We start from the raw sequence: 21,692 nt of genomic DNA on the forward strand, positions 1-21,692 counted from the left end.
TAAAAAATAGAACATTTATTGAACGCTGATCTCTTTAAAATGAAGGCAGAAAACATCCCGGAGCATTACATAAAAAGGATACTGTCTCACATTAACCAAAGAGCAGATTTCAAGGAATATACACAATTCTGTACAGAAAATCCTTAACACCAATCTTTAAATAAAGGAATCTCTGTTAGTAACCTCCCAGAACACACTGCTGCGACTCATATGGCCCCAGCAGTGCAGATAAGCGAGAAGAAAAGTGAAATTAAGGGGCACTGACACACAGTGTTACCAACCAATAACTCTTAAATATTCACATTTTAGAGTAAAAAGAACAGTAGTCAAGATGCTCACACAAGAATAAAACACAAATAATAATGCTTTAAAACATTAAAAAGAGGGGGAAAAAAAAGAAAAAGGAAAAAAAGGCCCCTCCACAGCAGCTGGTGCCCAAGCAGGGCTGTGCCTGCTGACCTGGCTGCTCTTCTCCTCCTACACACCCCAGTGTTTATTCAGAGCTCTTTTATCATAAGAGTTATTGTTTTCTCTGAGCCATTTTGCGACGTTATCCAGTGTTCAACCACACTTGCTACTTCAGAGCAAAATAAATATAAAAGCCTCATCTCTAAAAATATTTAGAAAACTGATTTCAAACCCATCTGTGGCATTTTCTTCTCCCATGCACCATTTCAAAATACTTGCCTACATCTTTCTTTTGCTTCGGTTTTAAAAAGATAAGTGAGTTGGAAACATGTAGTACCATACCTTTCCCCTCCCTCATGATTCTTAGAGCATAATTTGTAAAAACAGTACAAGAGAGTTTCAGTTATGATCACATTTTACCCCAACTCTTTGGAAAAATAGGGACTTAGCAAATCCCAACAACCCTGAAGCTGGAGCAGCAATAAAGTGTCCTACCACACAATTTTTTTGAACAGGTCTAACAAAGTATAAATTAGCTGAATGTCCAGTTTTGGAAACTTTAGGCCCTACTGGCTTAAGACCAAGACCACAAGTGTCCATTACATAGACTGCAGTGCCATGGTGCCAGTTAGCTGCTCAATTTTTTGGTGCTGTAGATGCTTCTACTCTTATCTTGTGGTTCTGGGAGTTTGAGGAAGTCAAGTTCTTTTGGCTTTCATGGTTTTCAAGGACGCCTCTTAGCTTCTGTTATCTTTCTGATTAGGAACATCTTGTCACGACTCTCCTGGAAAGACAGAATAAAAAGTATGCTCTACATGAACAGAGTTATTACAAGTTATCTATGAACAGCTCATTTCTTTCTAAGAAATAAATAGGTGTGCTCACTACATTGTACTCTCATTAGTGGCTACCAGAACACTCTCAACTGCCTGAACAATTTTAAGTTTACAATAGCCTTGACTTCATTCATCTCACATTAACAGTTCTGCACTGAGCCTAGTAAAAGCATCTCACACACCTAAAAATTTAAAACCCTACTTCCAAGAAGTATAACAACAGTAAGCAAACAAAAATAAAAAGCATGCAATAATTTTCAGAATTCCTAATTGATCTGCAAACCCTTCAAAAAGCAGGCAGGCTTTTGTTCCTGAATTCCCTACTCCTCAAAACTCTCTCCAGCAGTTTTTTCCTACAGATGGGTTGTTAAATTCTGTATCTAAAAGAAGTATTACCAAGAAATGGGCTATTTCCTAAGAAAGTGAGAAGTCTCAGTAGTGAAGCTGGGTTCCAACTCAAACAGTTTGTCAGAGCACAGCACACGAGTGATGCCAAACCTGGCAGTGACTTTCGATGGCCACAAAGCAGCATTTCTGCACTAGCAGTCCTTCCCCAAAGGACTGGTTAGCAGGGACTCGTTCCACTTTCAGTACCTGCTCAAGAGGTGCTGGGACCTGCTCTCAGGTACGAGACCAGACATGATGCAATAGAAATATAGGCCTAGAGGGAAGGGTAGGGAGTCAGGTGCCTGTTTGTGAGGGCAGAGAAGGAAACAGAAGTGGAGGTTGTGCAAGACGGTGGAGGGGACGGGAAGCACAAGATTCAGGTTCTCTTTTGGCAGAAAAAAACCACATGGATGGGTGGATTTAAGCAAGGCAACTGATGACAAACAGGGACACAGCTTCTCAGAGGCCTATCTCTTGCATGTGTGTTGCCTGATATAACCAGACCTTGGTGCAGTTGCAGCTGATACCCAGGAAAACGAACTGCACTGAGAAACACCAACTCTGCTGTGAAATACCATAATTCTTTGGTTATTTTCCTGTGTAATTTGTAAAACATTCTCCACTGCCTGTGCAAACACCAGGTATCCAGGAGACCATAAAAATCGCTGTTCCTCTGCATGCCTCATTTCTGTGCCCCTAAAGTTCTCTTTGTTGTGTCAGTAAACTGGGTCAAATCTTACCAAAGCCAGTTGTTCTTCCAGCCGCTCAACCACTCGTTTGTGTGCTCCAGCCAAGGCCATAAAATAGAACATAATGAGGCTGCAAACAACAAACAAACATTGTATGTTAGCGTCATGCAAAACACCATCGGTCACAAAAAGGCTGTTATGGGCTAGAGAAATGGTCAGTTTGTGGGTTCAGATGAGAAGCTGTTGGAGAAAAGAAACATTTCTTTAAAAAAAAAAAATCACTATGCTGCTGGGGTAGGTTGGGCATAGCTCTGCTCAAAAGCATCTGCTGAGAGATTTGTGCTGCCAGCAGGCAGGGCCTGTGTTAGGGAGTGCCAGGGGACAGGGAGGCACAACACAGATGTTACAGGCTGCATTCTGACAGCTCTGTCTAGACTGCCAGTTCCTGCCCTGCTCCAAGTGTATGTATGGGGAGGGTTGTTCCTGAGAAATTAGGTTTAATGAGGCTTCACTGGAGTAACTCTGCTCCCATTGGGGTTTCTAACTAAGGTCAGCAGCCACAGATGAGTATGGCAGCCATTCTGCATAGCACATATCCCAGTGTAATCTGTGACTCTGATTATCCACAGCGCATTAAATGATGAAAAATAACAAGATCCAGAACGGTAGAAATACCTATATAAATCATGTATTTTCTTTTCCAAATAATAAGCAGTAGGGTAGCAGTGCAAGTCATCCTTCACCTTTTACATGGGCTTTATGATAAAGTAAAAAAAGAAAAGAAAAAACAAACAAAGAGGACTTGAGATTTCCTGTATACCTAATAACAGATCCAATTCAGGAGAATACATAAACATGTGCTATGAAAGAAAGGGCTGGGTGGAGTCTGAAATAAACTGCATGGTTTCTCAAGTGTAGAAGTTGTAGAAAGCATCAGGTAACAAGGCTCCAAAATTTGCACTGAAGAGCACAAAATTCCATTTAAACATAAGAAAACCCCCTTTATACTGGAACACCTGCTCTACTTGGCTCTGTTTTGAATAGGAGGGTTGTATTAGCTGCTCCCTACAGGTGACTTCTGACCTTAAAAATTTTATGATTCTATACTGAATTTTATATTACAGAATTACTGTTTTGAGAGTGTTGTTTAATGTTCGTTTGGTGTTTTAAAACTAAGGTTTGTGAAGAGGAATTGTGATCACAGAGCTTACAATGCTAACTTGCAGAGGATTTGCAGTTAACATTTTTGAGAACGACACTGTTATATATGGAAGTGAGAGGAAATGGAATAAAGCTACTGAGTGCAAAGACATAAGGGATGAAGATTCACGTGTGCTTCGATGCTTTTGACTGCAAATGAAAAATCTGGTCTAATAGATGTTTGGTATTAGTTCAGTAAGGAAGGAAATGAAGCTGCCTAAGTGAATCAGGTCTCCACAGTACTCACCAGACAACCATAAAAAAAGGCACTGCAAAGGCTTCTGATGCCATGCCAAAAAGGACCTGCTGCAGACCTTTTGGAAACCCACGTATTGTATCTGGAACAACTTCCCATGAAGTGTTAAAATTCCTGAATGGCCCACATGCCTTGGAGGAGGGGATACTGTCAAAGAAGCAGAACAGAAAGAAGATGTTACACCAAAATGGAAAGATAAAATAATCCAACACAAGCCCAGCACCATTTTGCTCATGGGGTTTAAAGTGTCCTGTGTCTTTAAAACTGTAATTTTTGTTTATATGAACTGAGTTATAACTTGATGTATTATACACTGTATATTTCATTCCAATTTATCATTCCAAAGTCATGTGTCTGCTTTTACAGAACGGACAACTTCAGAACAAGTGTCACCTTCAGAAAAGTTAAGCTGTCACTTACCTTGCTATGCTGACTCCCACAGGAATAAAAGCCAAGATGAGCCCAATCAACAGCACTGCCAGGAAGAAAAAGTTGGAACTTGATGCCCTGATGGGCCTATCTGCAGGTTTTCGTGCGTGTATCAAACTGATCTGAGGAGGGAAAGCCAGCAAGACTGTTACCAGTACATTTATGTACATGCATCCGAGTATACTTTCCCCACCAGCTGAATTTTCCATTCTCAAACGTGCTACCAGCTACCACACAACCACTCCTTTGATGCACATGGGCTGAAAAGGGCTAAGACAAGAACGCCTTATATTTTGGTGTAAATCTTCTATTCTGATTAAGAATTTGGTCCAGGGAACCTCATGCACTCATGCACAGAGTCAACAGACACATCCAACCCAGCTTGGATTTTCCATTTTGCTTCCAAATTTTTAGCAGCTTTGCAAAATTTTGCCCAAGTTCTAAGCTGTGTTGCTAATAAATACACGATTGCAGGAAAGTGTTGTAAAGTAGCTTTAGTACATAAAAAGATTTTATTAAAAAAAAGGACAAATAATTGAAGAGGTAGTAACTGAAATGTGGCTTTGCTTGATCTCAAAGCAAAATTCTACCTTCACTTAACAGTAAAAAACCTACAGAAAATGGAATACTGATTCCAGTACCCTGCATCCACAGATGTTTTTAGGGTTTTTTGTTTGTTTTAGATCACCTGCATACCTAAATATCTATCTTACAAAAACCACGGAGATGTGCTTGCTCAGTTTTCTCTGTTAACCATACACCTTCATTACCTTTTTAATGTAAAAGATGATGAAGTATTTAACAGTTGCTATGGCAGGGAGAAGTGGTGAAAAGAAGGTTCCAATCCAGCAAATAGTCTGCCCATAAATGATTTCAAGGACATGGTCAGAAATTCTAAATTCTGACAATCCAAACCACTGAACTGGCTTGCAGGAGCAATGAGTAACTAACAACCTAAAACCAAAGAATATCATTAGTCCTAAATTTAAGGTATAGTGCTCAGATGAATTCTAACACATTTGGAACACACAGAATTTATCATTTAAGCATTAGACAACATTACAGAAAATGTCTGAAGAAAAAAGTCTCAAATATCAAAAGCTACACAGCCACCTGAATAACAAACAAGTGCTCAAACCACCAGAAAAAAGTTTATGTGTATTTTAAAATTGGTAACCTGGTTGGAACTAAGAGGAATTAATAACAGAAAAAAGAAAATACGTTTCACATGTCATTTGCAAAATATGCTCAAAACCCAGAGATACTTACTTTCTAGGAAAGTCCACAAACAGTGTCATACCCAGAATTATAATAAAATCAAATATCATCAGTTTATACATTTCTCGTCCAACATCAGATTCCCAGCACTATAAAAACAAGTCAGGAAAAACAAGATTAGCAGTCTAAATAACAAGTGAAAAATAAATCTGTCCATCACTAAAGCAACAAACGTCTCAGCTAACACTATAAAGTTCAAATTAACTCCCATTTCTAAAATATTTAAAGTTTCAGAGCTCCCATGCCAAGCTTTTCATTTGTTTGTTTTGGCGGGTTTTGTCTGGTTTGGGTGGTTGGTTATTTTCTCTTTGTGTTTTTTTTTGTTGGGGATTTTTTTTTTGAGGAAAAACCATTTGCCTTATCGGAGCAAAAAGCAGCAGCACAACTGTCTCCAAAACACAGCCACCTCAAACAATACTGAAGGTAGACAGAAAATCTGTGCTAAATGATCATCTGCCACTGGACTAATTCCAAGTTTTAGACAAACAAAAGATCCATGTAATAACTGTACTGGTTTGCAGTGAGAATCAGCACCAGGTATAGCATGAATGGCAACCCCAGGGCTGATACTGAACACCTCTAGACAAGCAACTCTCACGGAAAACAAATCCCTGTTCACAAGTTCAGATGATTAAAGACCAAGATAAATCTGCTTACGGGATAGAGTTTGTAATTGTATCCACAGGGCTCACACTTGTCAGCGGCACAGTTGGAGATCTGACTCCACAGAGAGAACAAGAGAACACCGATATTGGCCAAACGCAGGAAGACACACCTGGAAGAAAGGCAAAACTTAATTCCAAATCTGCCATGCTAACACTTGGTTCACTTTGCACAGGAGTCCAAGGAAGCCCTGAAACACAAAAGGGTCATGAAGAGCTTTAACAGAACAGTCAGATAGATAATAAACACATTTCTTTCCTTAGTAGCAAGTTAAATTGCTTTTCACTTTCCCAGCTTTATGCTACAGTCCCTTGTTTCTTTTCTCAATATGGTCCCTCAATCAGTCATTTCAGCTGCAGACCTTGATGCTGCAATGGGTTGCAATTCTCTCAAGTACAATTTGGGAGGCCAGGTGACAATTCTGTGTGCATCATTTCCACCTCATGTAGCTTCAGGCCTTCCAAGGCACTTAGCCAAATCAGAAATACAAAGGACAGGCTTGCAGAGTTCAGATGCTTCAACCCAGACCTCACTGCCTTAAGCTGCCAAACACCAGTTCTTCGTGCTCTCACACTAAAGTATCTTTTACCCCAAAACTTTTAACTTCTGCCTTGTGCTTCGGTCACTGCTGTACACACACATCTGCTCATTCAAGGGAACTGCTGCACACAAAGCAGTGTGAATCCACAGATCTGCAGCCACAAATTCTTTACTGACTATTCAGGTTGTTGAAGATGTCCAGACCACACAGCTAAATGGACTGAGAGAAAAAACTTGGACACTGAGATGATTGCACTGCACTGCCATCAAAACAGATTGTTCCCAGATGTAAAGTTTCCAACTAAACATTAGCCAAACAATGCCTGCTTGGTTTCCATGACCAACTTCTCTGCTTCTTGATATTTCAATGTTTACAACACATATAACCTACCAAGAACAAGTTGTTCCAACATCCAAGGCCACAATAAAAACATCTTTACCTCATGAGTGTCAGTACGATCTCAAAGGCTGGTAAATAATCTTCAAATTTGATCAGAAATGAGAAGATCTGAGGACCAATGAAGTTGGCCAACGTGATCACTATTGAAGGCAAATACTGCACTAAGAGATTATCCTGGAAGTTCGTATTGCTGATGTCCTGCACAAGAAGAGACGAGAGAAAGACAATACTTAAACACATCTTCCTGACACCAGCCTCTCCTGTCCAGGATTCAGGTAGCATCTTTTACTCTGTCTGCATTCTCCACCTACATTTGCACTGGGTAGTAAGAATCAGATATAACATGAATGGCAAACCCATCTGATTCCGAATACCTCTAGACAAGCAAGTTTCATGGAAAACTCTATTCTGTATACTGCAATCCTGATCACTGCTATCTATCTCTGCAGTTTGCTGCTACATACCCCTGCCTTCTCCTGCTCCCTTGACCAGTAACTCCCTCCACCTCCAGGTAAGAGTATTTCTGTGCTTACCCAAAGCTTCTGTTTGAAATGTGTCTGACTATGTTGCTAATCAGCACCAAGGCTACCAGGTTTTACACCTACCCAAAGTGCAAACACTTTTCAAGTTATTCTCACTGATGCCAAGCAGCTCCCCTGCTTTCCTACCATCCTGACAAGTCCTTCTACCTGCTCATTTAGGCAAGGTCAGGATACAGACCCTTATGCATAAAGCCCACACTAAGTGAAGCTGGTTTTTGAGTTGTTCAGTGTTGTGTTGTCCTCTCCTTTGCCCTCAAACAATATCTCTGACACAAATAGTCCCTGTTTCCTGCTTCTGTCTCTACAGTCCTTGCAGTTTACAGAAGTTAAGAGTTAGGTCCACCATGAGCATAAAACTTTCCCCGTGCACGGCCAGGCCTATCACATCAGCAACAAACACAGGGGAGAGAAAAAGTGCAGTCCCCATTCCTACCAGGCTGGCTGAACCCTGGGGTCCTACAGAGAAGTCAATTATTGTTGCAAAACTGTCATTAACTGTTGTCTGCTCTTGATCTGCTTCTGAACCACTCTTCCTCTGCTTGTCCTGCCAGGGGTCAACAACCCCACCCAACCTGATTCTTTTCCCTACTGATGCAAGAACCTTTGATTTTGAAAACTTCTCTGTGTTCAAAGCCTTCCTGTTTCCCCACACAGCGGTAACTCAAGTCACAATACAGATCACAATCTCTGCTCTGCCTTCCCTGGCAGTGTAGTTTTGCAGCTGAGCAGTGAACCAGATCACGTGAAGCTGATCACCATGAAGTTTGCTTTAAGCAGATCAGCTCCCTCAGCCAGTTCACTGTCCAGACCCAGCAGGTCACAGTGAGGTGAGCACAGTTACATGGGAAGGGAAGTGAGGGCTGCTCTTCTTGTCAGCTGCCTTAGCTCCCAGGCACTTGACACTGAAGCCTCTGCAGCAAAGGGAGACATTACTGGGCTTTCTTTTTTTTATTTGCACATGGTTCTTAATCTTTCCTGCTCTCTCCTACTAAAAAGAATTGTCTGTACAAAGCATTTTCAGATCCCTTGCATAAAAGGTGCTATATTAAGATACTCGACTCTTTCACAATAGTTCCTCTTGCTGTAATCACCAGCCTCGACTGAATCTGTCCTAATGTCATTTCTGATACTCACATTGGACTTTTCTTGAGAGAAGACAGTTACTCTATAAATAGAATAAAAACATCCTGATAAAATGGCAATAACAATTATATTTATAAATATTCTCAGAGAGTAGATGCGTAGCTCTTCTTTTATTGTCCTGTCAGCTATTTTTTGCTTCAGTCTTTCTTCCTCCAAGTCCATCTACAAACAAAAGAAAAAAAAAAAAGAGATGCAGTTTTCTGGTGCAGCATACAACACTTGACACCACATCTTCTACCTCTGGGATGTGCAAATCCATAGCCTGCTCTAGGAGGGTCAGCACACAGAACTGAGAGTGCCTTTTCCTTGACACAAACGGGCCCACACAGGAATGAAAGTCCCTGTGTGCTCAGCCTCCTCAGGCTGGGGGCCCTGTAGCCACAGAGAAGTGTCTTGCAATCCTCCTATCTTTGCTAGATCAGTAACATATTTCCTTAAGGACAGAAAGACAGTTTGCCTGTTCATTGTAACAGACAGATCTCAGATAGCTTGGTACTAAACTCTGAAATAAGTACATCAGCTCCCCCACCTCATTACTTCTGCAGGTAAGTAACCAGTCCTCACCACTATGGCTCAAGCTTCCTTCTCCTACTCGTGAAGGAAAATTGGGGGGTGGCACATAGAGAAGAAAGTACAGTCTTGAGCAGCTTCTCATGAAAACTTGACATATTTTGCTTTATCTGCAAAAAGACAGTATTGCCTGTGAAGGCAATTTAACCTAGGCAGACCCACACATTACCCAGGTATTTTCTGAGGATTTATTTCCATCAAACAGCAACATTAAGGGGCAAGTTCTTCTAACGTGTGAGTTCTAGAGGCAAAAGTGTGGTAAGTAAAGGAGATTCTGGTTATATGATGAAAAAAGATGGCTGTGAACTTCACTAGAGCAGAAAGCAACTCACTGTAATTCATGAAATCTGTAATTACTGCTTTGTGGTTTGAAGTGGAAGTATCTTTCAAAGGTAATTGTTTCACTGCATAAATCTCCACTTCCAGTGTACAGAGAGCAAAAAGAAGGTACATGTTTCACCAAAAAAGCCTTTCAGACTCTTTTTTCAGAGCTTTTGGGAAATCTAAGCTGCATCAGCATTTTGTACGTGCACGTGTGCCAAAGACACCTAAGTGAAAAATCTTTCAGTATCTTCTTATTGCAGCAACACTCAAATTGTATGAGGAGTACCATTTGAATTTTATTCCTCCCCAAATAACTGCCTTCTGCATTGCACACTTAAAACCCAGAGCACTCAAACTGATTCCTGACAGAACAAGGGTTTTGCCCACAGCTGGGACAGCCTTTCCTGTTGGATTATGTAGAAACTAACACAGGAAGCAGGACTGGAGTGTGAGGAAGAGGCAGATAAGACAAGCAGCCAACAGGTTGGCCTCAGTCCCCAGTGGATGGGGGAAGGGCCAACAACCCCGATTCCAGCTACCTAGAAAGCAAGAGGATGTGGGCTGCCCTGCCCCCAAAACAAACTACTTCAGTCCTTATTAACCTTATTTTCCACTGTCTGCAAAATTACACACCTCTCTGTTTTAGCCACTTAAGCCATAAGAAGCCATCATCACAGAAAGATGGAAGTTACTCACCTGGAGCTCATATTGCAAGCTACGGTGTTTTAGCTGAGCTGCACTGGGATCTGTAATGCAGAAGTCCCAGCCTGCAAAGACTTTGTTACAGTAACTCTGAAATGAGTCTGCATCATGCACTAAGTTCTGCTTAAATCCTTCCACAGACCTAGAGAAAAATGCAACTTTATATCATTCATGAGAAGACATATTTTATCCACAGCAAAAAACTACACCAAAGGAACCTGGCTGATCAAAGACTGAACGACGCCCTCTATGGGCAAACTGCTGCACTTGCTTTGCATCAGTGAGGCGCTGGAAGGCTTTCAGAGAGAGGTTCTCAGCAGCTGAACCTCACTGGCAGAGGTTACTCCTCCCTGCACTCAGCCACAGTCACACCTTCTCACCTCACCCAGCGCTTCTCTGACACTGCAAAGAGCTGGCTCAGAAAACTTCAGAGGGTGAAAAAAAAAGCCACAACCAAAAACCCCAAAAGAAAATCCCCCAACAACTACTGTATAGTTGAGGGCCTTTATTTATAGGTATGTGTGCATATGAAAAACTGATACTTCAAAATTTTTTTTCTTTTTTTTTTTATTTGCTGGCTCTTGCTTCCCAAGCACAGACAAAGGCTACTGTGGCACTGCAACCTCAAGCAGAAGATTCTCTATTTCCATATAAAACAGTTCGGGAAAGCAGCACATTCCCTTCAAGTAGGAATACAATGTAAACTGTGCAATAGGTAGCAGTAAATAAACTACACCAACATCTTTACCTTTTTATTATCCAGAGGAAACTTAATGCAAGGTAGGCAAATGTAGCCAGGAGGTATGCCAGGGGCAAGTTGTACCTCATGACACTGATCCATACAGCATCTACTGTGTAATAGCCATAGAACAATCTTGTCACTTCAAGGAATCCCTGGGAAAACATGAATTCGAAACAGAATTTGTAACAGCAGCAGCAACTGCCCTGTTAAATCCGACCTGGCATTAAGCAATCATTTTGTAAATTTAAAATTGAGGCCCCCAGCAAGCTACAGCAGTCTGCAGCCTCTAAATACTGCCACTGCCTCTACCAAACTGTGATGCAGACACTGTGTGATTAGAATCCCTCCCCTCTCCAGTCAAAGAGCTCTAGGACACAACACTGGGACATTACACAGAGAGCACAATAGGCAGTGTGCTCCAGAATACACAAGGCTTTAGCAGCTGGGGAGGAGAGGCCAGGCTGCAGCACGTGGCCAGCCAGGCCTTGTGGTTGCTGAGTAATTAGTTAGTTCAAAAACTCCCCTTCTCACAGATAAAAGCTAATTTACCCCAGTGATGCCTTACCATTTTTCAAAATTATCAAAGCTTCATTCCACTAGTGAAACATTTTCACATTTTAAATGTCATGCAAGACACAGAAACTTAATTAAAAAAAACAACAACCTAATTACTTACAGTGCCACTGAGCAAATCTTGGAGGTAAGTATAGAAGTAAACAAGTCCCTTATTACCACTAGGTTCATAAATTGAGCAGTTATAATCTGTCAAAAGAAAAGCATGAAAAGTCACTGAAATCGCAATCCCCACTGAACTGTAAGATCAAGTTAATTCAAACATGGCACATTCTTATAAAAAAGCATTTCTTTGTTCTGGGAGGTGGAGGAGAAGCTGATGGAAAGTAGGAATCTTACAACAGCTGTACACAGAGAAGATGTTTACCTGTGTTCTTTGGAGAAATGTTAGCAACAGTACTGTTGAATATTCCATAGTCAGAAATGATGGTGGGAAGAGTAATAAAACTGAACATCAGGATAAAAATTATAAAATTCAGCAGGACCAGAAAACGCAGGAAGGAGAAGTAGGACTGGATGCCAGTACCAAATCTCCCTGGGAATAAAAAAAACAGGTGTTAATAATTGAGATGATAAAATAATTGAAAATACAGAATGAGCAGATTATCATTTCAATTACATCGAATTAACTGAAGAAACACGGCTAAAGCTAGTTCTGTGTACTTCAGACTTTTAGCAATATAACTGAAAAGCAAGCTGGACTTTTAAATAATTTTCTCTGATATTTATTTCCTTCTAGCACATCGTGGATTTTACACTCAGCAATAATAAGGGAAGAAATTAACTTCTTAAACACATGCAGTTATATCTGAAACTACACTCATGTAAAACTGCCAATAACAGAAGCAATTTTGAAGAGGAGAAATCAACATCAGACAACAAATACCTTCAATGCTGTGAATATCACGTCGCCAAAGCACCAGGTAAGACGACAACCCCTTGGCTTCACTGAGTACTTTTTTCAATGATTTACTGTTAGCTTTTTTCCACTTATTCCACTTAGATAAATATTTTATATCAGCCTGCTGAGAGTCCCTGAGAATCAAGAAATAGAGTTACTGAGCACAAGAAATAACTTTTCACTGCGTGTAAGAGGGCCCAGCCCGATGGAGCCTGCCTGCAGCCTTCAGGGGGGAGCACAGTGCTGGGAGCTGAGTAACACACACAAACCACCCCCATCTGATCCTCCTGCTAATGGCAACATCAGCTTCACTCAAATACAGCAAGTTCTCTCACAAAAAACACTTGTCTCCCTTGGAGAAAAAAAATACCCAGTTGACAATAGCACAACACAGAAAAAAATATGTATCTGAACTTCCCACTGGGGTCTCAGGGAAGTTGCCATTAATGACTTCATATTTACAAATGGCTGGAAAAGGAAGAGAAGATTCTTTCCTCAAAACTTTTGACCTCAGTATCTCCACCAAGAGGCTCTTAAAAAATTTCTCTAAAATATTTATCTAAAGTATGTTGTGTGAAAAAAAAAGAAAAAAAGGAGAGAGAAAGCACACTATAGAGACTTAAATATTTCATTTTGATTTTATAATTCTTTTATATCACATTCCAGCACATAACAGAAAACAAATGTTATTAAAATCATTATTTTTTCATTATTCAGTTTTAATAGCTTTTTGAAAACTTTGCTGAGAAGTGCCAACTCAATGAATTTAAGAAAGCAGTTTTTGCACATCTGGGGGTGCACTGTTCTAACAATGAGCTGCAAACAAACACTGAGGACGTGCCACTGTCTGTAATTTTAACTACTTCTCACTTTTGGATTTTCATACTATATGCATACATTTGCATTTTAGAAATTGCTGCATGGTCAGCAACAGCATCAAAGAGAATTCTGAGTGGCTCAGAGTTTGCATTTTATTGTTTCTTTTAAGAAACCCGGAAAATAGACAAAACTTCCCAGAAAACTTGAAGATGGACTTGTAAGAGCAAATGCTGTTCCAGCCTCTGATGCCACCGAAGAAGGGCAGCAGTTGAGTGCCAATGGACACCGTGCTGGGGTAGAAGACAAAGGTTTCAGTTTTAAAAGACTTTGTACACAACCCTAAAGTGCCTAAGTGATGCAACTGCCACACCGCTGCCGCGTGTGCTGTTGCCAGTTTGCTTATCCTACTCAGCTGAAAGTAAAATAAGCATTTTGGCAGGAAGCCAAATTAAACCTACACACAACAATCGAACAGGCAGCAGACGACCTCAGCTTTAAGTGCAAATACAGCTCTTCTGAAAAGATTTCATTTAGTGGAAACTACAGGCTGCAGCACGTAGTGTTTCAAACAGACACTCTGGAGAACCGTCTGGCCCCTGTTCGGTTTGCATTTTAAATAGAGGCGTGGGCTGCATATTCCTCTGAGTTACAGAAGTTGAGTGTTCAGCTTTCAGGACGTTCATACCAAGCACTCTGTGTTGGCAGCTGCTGTGCAACATGCAGAGCACTGACTTGTACAAGTGCCAAGAAGCCCCACCAGAATCTCTCAGTGCTAACATGTGTAAACAAGCTTGGGACATTGCAACTCCACTTCTCCCTCCAGTTCCTTTTTCTTAAAGAACTGAGCTTTAAATACCCAAATTCAAAAAAAAAAAAAATATCAAGGTATCGAGCACTTCCCTCTACCATGATCTGGATCTTCTGCTACTTCTTGTGTACACACTATAGGGTTAAACATAACTCCAGGGTCAGGCTGTTTCCCACTGCTCTTGCAGTCGAGTAACTCTTGTTCTCTGTGGAGTACCAGGCATTAACTGCAGTTTCACCTCTCTCCTGGTTCATAACAGAACTACGAGGTACCTGATTTAAAGGTGCAGCTGTTCCCCGGCAGTGTAAAACCACATCCTGTACCCTCCCTCCTCACAGCAGCTTTCAGCCCAACAGCGAGACATGAGGCAACAAGCTGAGAAACCCAGGCGGGGCCAAAGCAGGCTCTTCGCAATCCCTCCCTCCGGGGGGCTACCACCAGGGGGGCAGGAACTGCTCACAGCGCACAGGAAAGTGCCGTTTAAAAAGGAATATGGACAGAAAAAAGAGAGGAAAAAAAGAAAGGGTCCCGAGAAGCTTCCTTCCAACTGTAGTGAGCCACAGCAAAGGGAGCGCAGTGCATTGTGTAAGAGCAGCTAAGCAGACTCAAGAGCAGCAGCACTCGCATAGCAGCAGATAACCCACACTGACCCTTGAAAGCACAAAACCCTGAACAAAAACAAAACAAAAAAAAAAAGGAAAAAAGGAAGCCAGTAAGAAAAACGTTTGGCTGCCGCAGGTGAGACTCAAATTTTGACTAATTTCTTCCAATTCAACCTACTCCCACCCCCAGCAAGAGACTCCCTCGTGCCAGCCAAGAGCACCAGGGCACCTTCGCGTCGGAACCACATGCCACAGGGTGGAACAGATAGAGCTGAACCCGGTTCTGCTTCAGCCTTCCAGCGCACCGGGGTCGCGTGCAGGAAAGGTCAATTTAAAAACGAACAAGCAAACAAAAAACAACAACAAGGGGAAAAACGCGCGAGGATTCACCTTAATCTCCTCTTCTCCGCGATGCTCAGCGGGTGCTCCCTGGCAGGGCGCTCAGCCAGCTCGCCCCCATCCTGCCCCAGCGCCCGGAGCTGGGTGCCGGCGGGGCCGTGCGGGGCCGCCCCGCGCTCCCGGGTCCCGCCGCGCCGCCGCCGCGCCGACTGGCAGCTGGGCAGCTCCTGCAGGAAATCCACAGGTGCGGCGCCGCGCGGGTCCTCGGGGAGGAACAGCCCTGCGGGGGGAGAGAGCGGGGGCTGCGGGGCGGGGGTCGCCGCAACAGGGCACCCGGGACCCCGCAGCGCTGAGCTGGGTCCCGCGGGTCCCGTCCCGCCCGTCCGCCCGTCCGTCCATCCATCCATCCACCCATCCCCCGGCCCGCCCGCCCCGCGCCCTCACCGCTGCCCCGCTGCCATCCCGGCGGCCCCGCGGCGGCCCCCGCTCCGCTCATGTCGGCGGGGGAAGCCAGAGCTCAGCCCCGCGCCGCTGCCGCCGTTTCCGGGCGCTGCGGGGCCGTGGGGCGGTGGGTGCCGCCCAGAGCGGGGGCGAGGCCGCCCGCGGGGCCGCCTTCCCCGCACCCCGCCCGCCGGGCTCGCGGTTCGGAGCGTCGGCCTCTCTGTTCCTCGTGCTTGTTTTTAAAACGCAGGGTGTGCGTATAGGTGTGTGTACAGGGCACACCAGCAGCTCACCCTCGTTACAGTGAGGCAAGGCTCACGCACCCCAGGTGCGGGGCTCTGCGCGTTCTGACTGCTGGGCATCTCTCGCCCACGCTTGGCTTGGAAATTGGCTTTGTTTAATGTCTTCTGTTACTGTTAAACGCCCACGCTGGTGCTGGGTGCTGTAAAAACTTACAAACTCCGACACTTGGTCAACTCATTAGGTCATGAGCCCGAGGTGTCAGCTCTTTCTGAGTGACTGGATCCAGTGCCACAGGCTGCAGTGGAAACAACACAGCTTCACCTTTGAATGTGAAAACTCAGTATGAACCGGAGCAAGCAAAGCAGATGCTGGATCTCTTTTTCCATCTGAGGGTGAGGGGGTTGTGTTAGCTTGTAGTAAACATCTCAGAGGGATTTATTTCTTGGAATAATTCTTGCCTTTTGTGTGAAAATAACAGCATGTGTGACCAAAAACAAATGAAACCTTTAGTAGTTTCAGCAGCATTAGGTGGTGGGCAAAATACCCCCATAATTTCTAGCATTTCTTACTGTGTTCTACTGATAGTTAAACTGATAAACAGATTATTCTGAACATTCCTCATCCACTTTCTGCCATAGTTTTTAAAATAAGTTATTATTAGGTTTCAGAATGCTGAATCAGACATAAACAAACGTGTCTTCTGTTACATGTGTGTCATCAGCTCAGGTACATCATTTTCAAATTGCTTTATTAGCAATAAGAATCTATGTGGATCATCTGTTTCCATAATAAAACAATAAAATGTTACTGATAAAAATGAAAGTTCTCAAAGTAATTTAGATGTACACATTTATAATCTGTGTTACTGGCAGAGGTGAAAGATATATCTTAAGGGGAATTGTTGTGAAATACAGAGGCATGGAATTAAAGCATAGCAACTTCCTTATTGAACTGAATTACTTAAGAAAACAAGAAACCTACCCTGTAGGTGTTCTTGCCATCATACCAGTAGGCTGGTATTTGGCATTTGGACTTGATGATCTCAAAGGTTTCTTCCAGCCTTGATGACTCTGTGATTTTATATCTAATATTTTTTTTTCTATTTTTGATGAGAACAAGTTATAACTTACCCTCCTCCATCAATAAGTCACTCTGAAGGCCTGTTGCTTTTTTCCCTTCTCCTTTCCACAGATCTCCAGGGTGGTTTTTCCCAGATGGGTTTTTTTGTATAGCAAAGGCTGATGCTGTGAGAGAGTGTTTGTAACACACAGATCGTTCTGCAGGATGGGTGTGTTGGTAACAGAACCGGACACCTCAGTGAAGCCCATTTGCACAGGTGATTTTTGGGTCCTTGTTTGAGCACCACATTTCCTGGAATTCATTTGAACAACTCCCAGCTGATCATTCTGAAAAACTCAGGGGATGGAAATTGAAACCCCTCAGTAGCAACCCCAAAAAATCATTTGGTGTTGATCAGCATTCATGAATATGAATGTGCATTATACTACAGAGCCTAAGTACCCACTTCTACTGGTCCCTTGAAGCCACTCAAGCATCTTTCTGTGGTTGTGAACTCAGAGCAGGGCCAGCTCTGCCCTAAATAGGAATATTTATGGGGTAAGGCTTCCCTAGAGGTGTCATCTGGAGTGGCAATTTGGCTTCTTATTTATGTTTCTTTTCTTACCAGTAAGAATACAAAGAATAAAGGTCAGTAATACACTTGCTGCTTAATTAGACTCTTTCTGAAACTCCATGTTCTAGAAAAGTATTGGGTTAATGACCCCATGAGAACAAATTTAAATAAAGATTGGAGGAATTGAAACAAGATTGACTTCCCCGGGAATTTTGTGAGAACATTCTCTAATCTATTTCTTTTTTTTCCAGTTGAGAAAGCTTTTAAGACACTTGGAAATGTTTCAATGAATTTAATGGATCACAGCAATCCCAGGTGGAAAAGCAGGAATACAGGCATGCTAAAGAGAAGAGAATGGATGATTCTGTGGTAAGTTCCTCTTGTGTATTATTTGTCCAGTGTACCTTGTTCACAAAAGCAGCAGCTCTCGGTCTGTGCTGAGCATGGAAGCCAATGCCATGCACTGTTTCCCAGGATGCTGGGAAACCGTCTCACATTTAGTAACACCATTTCCAGGACACTTTTTCTTTCATATGGTTCCTCTTCCTAATGCCACAACTCAAAAACGGCTCTAAATGTTAAGGAAAGTTCTGGGTGATTGTTTTAATTTTGGGGTGTTCTCACGTTCGACTGCCCTGGTGCTTTTGGTTGTGGCCTGTGCAGCAGGGAGGGAGCTCTGGATCAGTGCAGGAAATCTGCAGACAGGTCCTCTGCAGTCATGCCAGGAATGTTGCTTTGGGCAAAATGTAATCTTAAAGTGGTATTAGAACACTTCACTGAAGTCTACAGAATGTGTCAGATACAGAATAAACACGTTTTTTACACAATTTAGGAACTGGGAAGTCACTAGCCATTTGGTAAAAGTGATCATCAGCTGTTACACCAACACAGCTTCTGAACATGGAGCAAATTGATTTATTGCCAGTTCCCCACTGGCTTTAATCCAAAAGGTTGACACGGGTATTTTTCATTTGTTTTTTTTCTAATCTTGCTGGCCAGAGAAGTTACTCAGGAATAGTTGCTAGAAGTTTTAAGATATGTGGTTTCCTGGCAGGATAAAATATGCCAAAATGTCATAACAGGCTCTACCAACGGAAAAGCAGCTGGGAGTCTATAATTTTGTAAAGTGTTTGCAAAAAGAGAAAGGTAACAGGCAGGCCACAAGTCTGGGACAGCAGAGTCAGTCTTGTCCTTTACCTTCTTTCCCTCTCCATCTGTGCCCATCCCAGTGGTGGCTGTTTGGCCCCTCGTCCAGTTTGAGGATACTCCTCTTTCCAGAGGACAGCATTAGCCTTGGAGAGGGGCCCTGGACACAGCCTGGCCGTGACTATTGTGTGGTGGATGTGCCGGGGTATCCCCATTCCAGCTGCAGTGGAGTGAGGGAAGGTGATGCAGACATCCCTGTGAGCAGCTTTAGGACAGAAATTCCCGCAAGAGGCACCACCCCAGCACTTTTTTGACTTCTCTGTGTTGCACCCTGCTTGGTGATCGACTGTAGCTTTGTCCAGTCCATGGTTTTTCCCATCTCTGTGTGAAATGGGAAGAAGGAGGGAAAGGAGAAAGACAGGAAAAATCAGTATGTCTGTGTCACACTAAAGGAGAAGTTCCTTCTGACCCGTCCGGAGTACAGAAAGGGCTGGTATTAAATTCCCCATCCAGGAACTGCTGATTACTCTCTGTACTAGTGTGATCTAGTTTTTTCACCCTTGGAGGAGCCTTCCTGGAAGTAAAAATATGTGAGGTCAAGATCGTTCTTTATCTCTGCCCTACAAATGATTAATCCAGGGATAAAGGTAACACACCCTGTGTCTGAAGACCGTTTCTCTCTGTCCTTTCATTGTGGTGTTATAGCGATCCTCAGCCCCAAAAAAAGCACGTTTAAATTTATGGGGGAAGGAGACTGAATGCCTTGGAGCTCATACAGAAATATAGCAACGCGTCCCACGGCAGGTAGCAACGAAGAACTCGGCGTGGTTGTTTTTCTCGTCTCTCCGCGAGCTGTGCGAGCCGGACCTCAGCTCCCCCTTCCCGCTGGTGCAGTTCCGTGCACGGCCCGTTCAGGGGGAAGCGAAGCGAAGCGAAGCAAAGCCGGCGGCCACCGGCAGCTCCTCCGGCATCGGGGCCGGGGCGGGACCGGGGCGCCGGGAGGAGCCGCCGGCGGGGCGGGAGCGGTGCCGATCCCGGGGCACCTGGCGCGGGCAGCCTCTCCCGGCGGGCAGGTAAGAGCTGGGACGGGCGGCTCCGGGGCTCTGCCGTCCTGGAGCGGCTGGGAAGGGCCGGGGGGGCGGCAGATGGAGCGCTGGGTCCGGGCTGGGTCTGCTCCACAGCGCGGCTGCAGGGTGTTTTCTCCGTTCACTGAGATGGAGGAGCCACTCGAACCCCCGACAGGTGGCTGCCGCTTAGCAGGTGGCCGCTGCTAGTTTAGAGTGATGGAACCGTAAGGGCTGGATGGCGGGAGTGTCAGGGATGTACTCGGCTCCTGCTCTCTGAAAGGTGAGCAGCAGCACGGCGCGGTGCCCAGACCTGGTGTCAGCCCTGCTGCGCGGCACCTCTCACCTTTATCGCCCCGTTAGTCACATACCGGCTTCCTCTGCCCTCGGCTGCAAGGGCTGGTCCCATGGGGGCTTAGCAGCCACATGCCTCCCTAATGGATTTGGCTACATTGCATTTTAATGAAGCTGCATTTTGTCCGGAAAAAAAAAAAAAAAGCATTCAGATTATGTGAAACTATTTGTCCAACGATTTGAAAACTGCATGTAAGGATTTTGAAAAATTAGGAGAAACCTGTGACAAAACTGGTTCTCTTTTCTGGTTCTCCCGAGCCATTTTCTAGTCTCTTAGTTTATTTGTCAAAGTATTGCGAATACCTTTTGTTTTCCCTCGAAGTTCTTTTAAATGCTGCCTGTGCAAATAGTAATGAGATGACAATATCCTTAACAGGAAGTTAAGCCAGAAATGACAGACAGAACAATGCCCTTTTTTAGTCCAACATCGCTGTGTATATTTTAAACCCTGTTTATTATATGAAATGATCATATGTGTAGTCTTCATTTGCTTTTCCAATTGAACTTGTGAATGAGACTCCTGTAACTGATACTGCTCATTAAAATGTAATTTGAAGATTGCATTTAAACTGGATGGATATCCATTGCAAGTGCAATAAAAAGAGCTTTCTTTTAAGGCAAAACATCAGAACTGTTCTGGTAAGCAGTCTCTCATGCCTCTGATAGACCTGCTGTAGTGGACTGCCTTTGCACTGAAAGCAGAAAATTATTCCAACCAGGTACTCAAAAACTGCTTCCTTTTTTTTTTTTTTTTTTATGTAAGCAGTTATTTCCTTCAAATACAAGTGGCTGGTAATGTTGGTTAATAGACTTAAAAAACTTGTTTTACAAAGCAAGATTTAGTCTTGCTAAATGCAAAGAATGTGACACTCTGCAGTTTGGAAATTTAGTCACAAGACTGAGTTGCACTGGTATGAAATGATACTTGCTTTAGTCTTTTTTTCCCTGTAATGGTCAGACTATGAGCTAGGTAATGTCTTTCAAGTGGTAAAGAGATAATGCAGAGTTTTATTTCTTATTCTTGCTAATCTTGCCTCTCTCTGCCAGGTATACTGTTCTTGCTCTTCAGTTCCCTATTTCCAATTTTAGTAGTTATATAGTTTATAATTTTCTCAGTGAATTAAGTTTGCAACTTGTGGTCAGACTTAAGGGAATAAAAGCAACCATGCAGCAAACAAAGAGAAAGTTGCTCTCGAAGGAGTCTCTGGGGAAGGGATTAGATCATGCTAAGCCACTGTCATGTGTACTTCAGTCCATAAGAATTGTGATCCTGTGGGGCCTTTTGGGTGGAGAAGCAAGGATGTGTGTGGTAGATTAGGGAGAGTACTATGAATTTCACAGAATTAAAGAAGTATCTGAACTTTCAGCCACTGCCTTTGAGCAAAAACCCTGAAGTGTGCACCACACCTTTCCAACACTTTATTGGACACTATAATTTTTAACTGCGTATTGTAACATTTTTTGAATGTTTCAGGGGCATGTTTATAAGAAAGGTGTCTAAACTCAGGTGAAGAAGTAGAAACCTGCTTGGGCCACTGCAAACATGAAGGAGCTGGCAGTCCTTCTCCAAAGGCCTTATTTGAGCAACCACAGGTGATAGGATTTACTTGCAAACAAAGTGAACAGGATGAAAATACTGTAGTCTTACTATATTGGGGGG

General features: G+C 43.2%; 2 protein-coding genes across 4 annotated transcripts in view; one reads left to right on the forward strand and one right to left on the reverse strand.

Moving 5' to 3' along the window:
* On the reverse strand, positions 1-15,656 carry TMC7 (transmembrane channel like 7). Its single transcript, XM_032703749.1, has 16 exons — positions 15,596-15,656; positions 15,203-15,431; positions 12,569-12,717; positions 12,050-12,217; positions 11,786-11,871; positions 11,116-11,261; positions 10,362-10,509; positions 8,763-8,933; positions 7,127-7,284; positions 6,141-6,258; positions 5,475-5,572; positions 4,976-5,159; positions 4,197-4,327; positions 3,768-3,923; positions 2,372-2,450; positions 1-1,192 (listed from the first exon to the last, which is right to left on the reverse strand). The coding sequence occupies exons 1-16, from the start codon at positions 15,645-15,647 to the stop codon at positions 1,133-1,135; spliced, it is 2,133 nt and encodes a 710-aa protein (XP_032559640.1). The 5' UTR covers positions 15,648-15,656; the 3' UTR covers positions 1-1,132.
* Positions 15,371-21,692, forward strand: part of TMC5 (transmembrane channel like 5) — a 26,807-nt gene continuing 20,485 nt past the window's right edge. Inside the window, exons 1-3 of one of the 3 annotated variants that reach the window (XM_032703746.1) lie at positions 15,371-15,395; positions 16,077-16,227; positions 17,720-17,837. The gene's annotated coding sequence lies outside the window, so the exon portion shown is untranslated. Of the gene's footprint in view, positions 15,396-16,076; positions 16,228-17,079; positions 17,172-17,719; positions 17,838-19,624; positions 19,688-21,692 lie in introns of those variants that run through there. The other 2 variants (XM_032703747.1, XM_032703748.1) reach the window with 2 other exon arrangements.

The sequence above is a fragment of the Chiroxiphia lanceolata genome, chromosome 16, assembly GCF_009829145.1.
Source record: "Chiroxiphia lanceolata isolate bChiLan1 chromosome 16, bChiLan1.pri, whole genome shotgun sequence".
Classification (NCBI taxonomy): domain Eukaryota; kingdom Metazoa; phylum Chordata; class Aves; order Passeriformes; family Pipridae; genus Chiroxiphia; species Chiroxiphia lanceolata.

Excerpts from the sequence above, each read along its gene's own strand:
- TMC7 (XM_032703749.1), bottom strand. The coding sequence starts at position 15,647 with ATGAGCGGAGCGGGGGCCGCCGCGGGGCCGCCGGGATGGCAGCGGGGC. Across the intron at positions 7,285-8,762 it reads TCTCTCAAGAAAAGTCCAAT|GACATCAGCAATACGAACTT; the intron begins GTGAGTATCAGA and ends CTTCTTGTGCAG. Across the intron at positions 1,193-2,371 it reads TGGAAGAACAACTGGCTTTG|GAGAGTCGTGACAAGATGTT; the intron begins GTAAGATTTGAC and ends CTGTCTTTCCAG.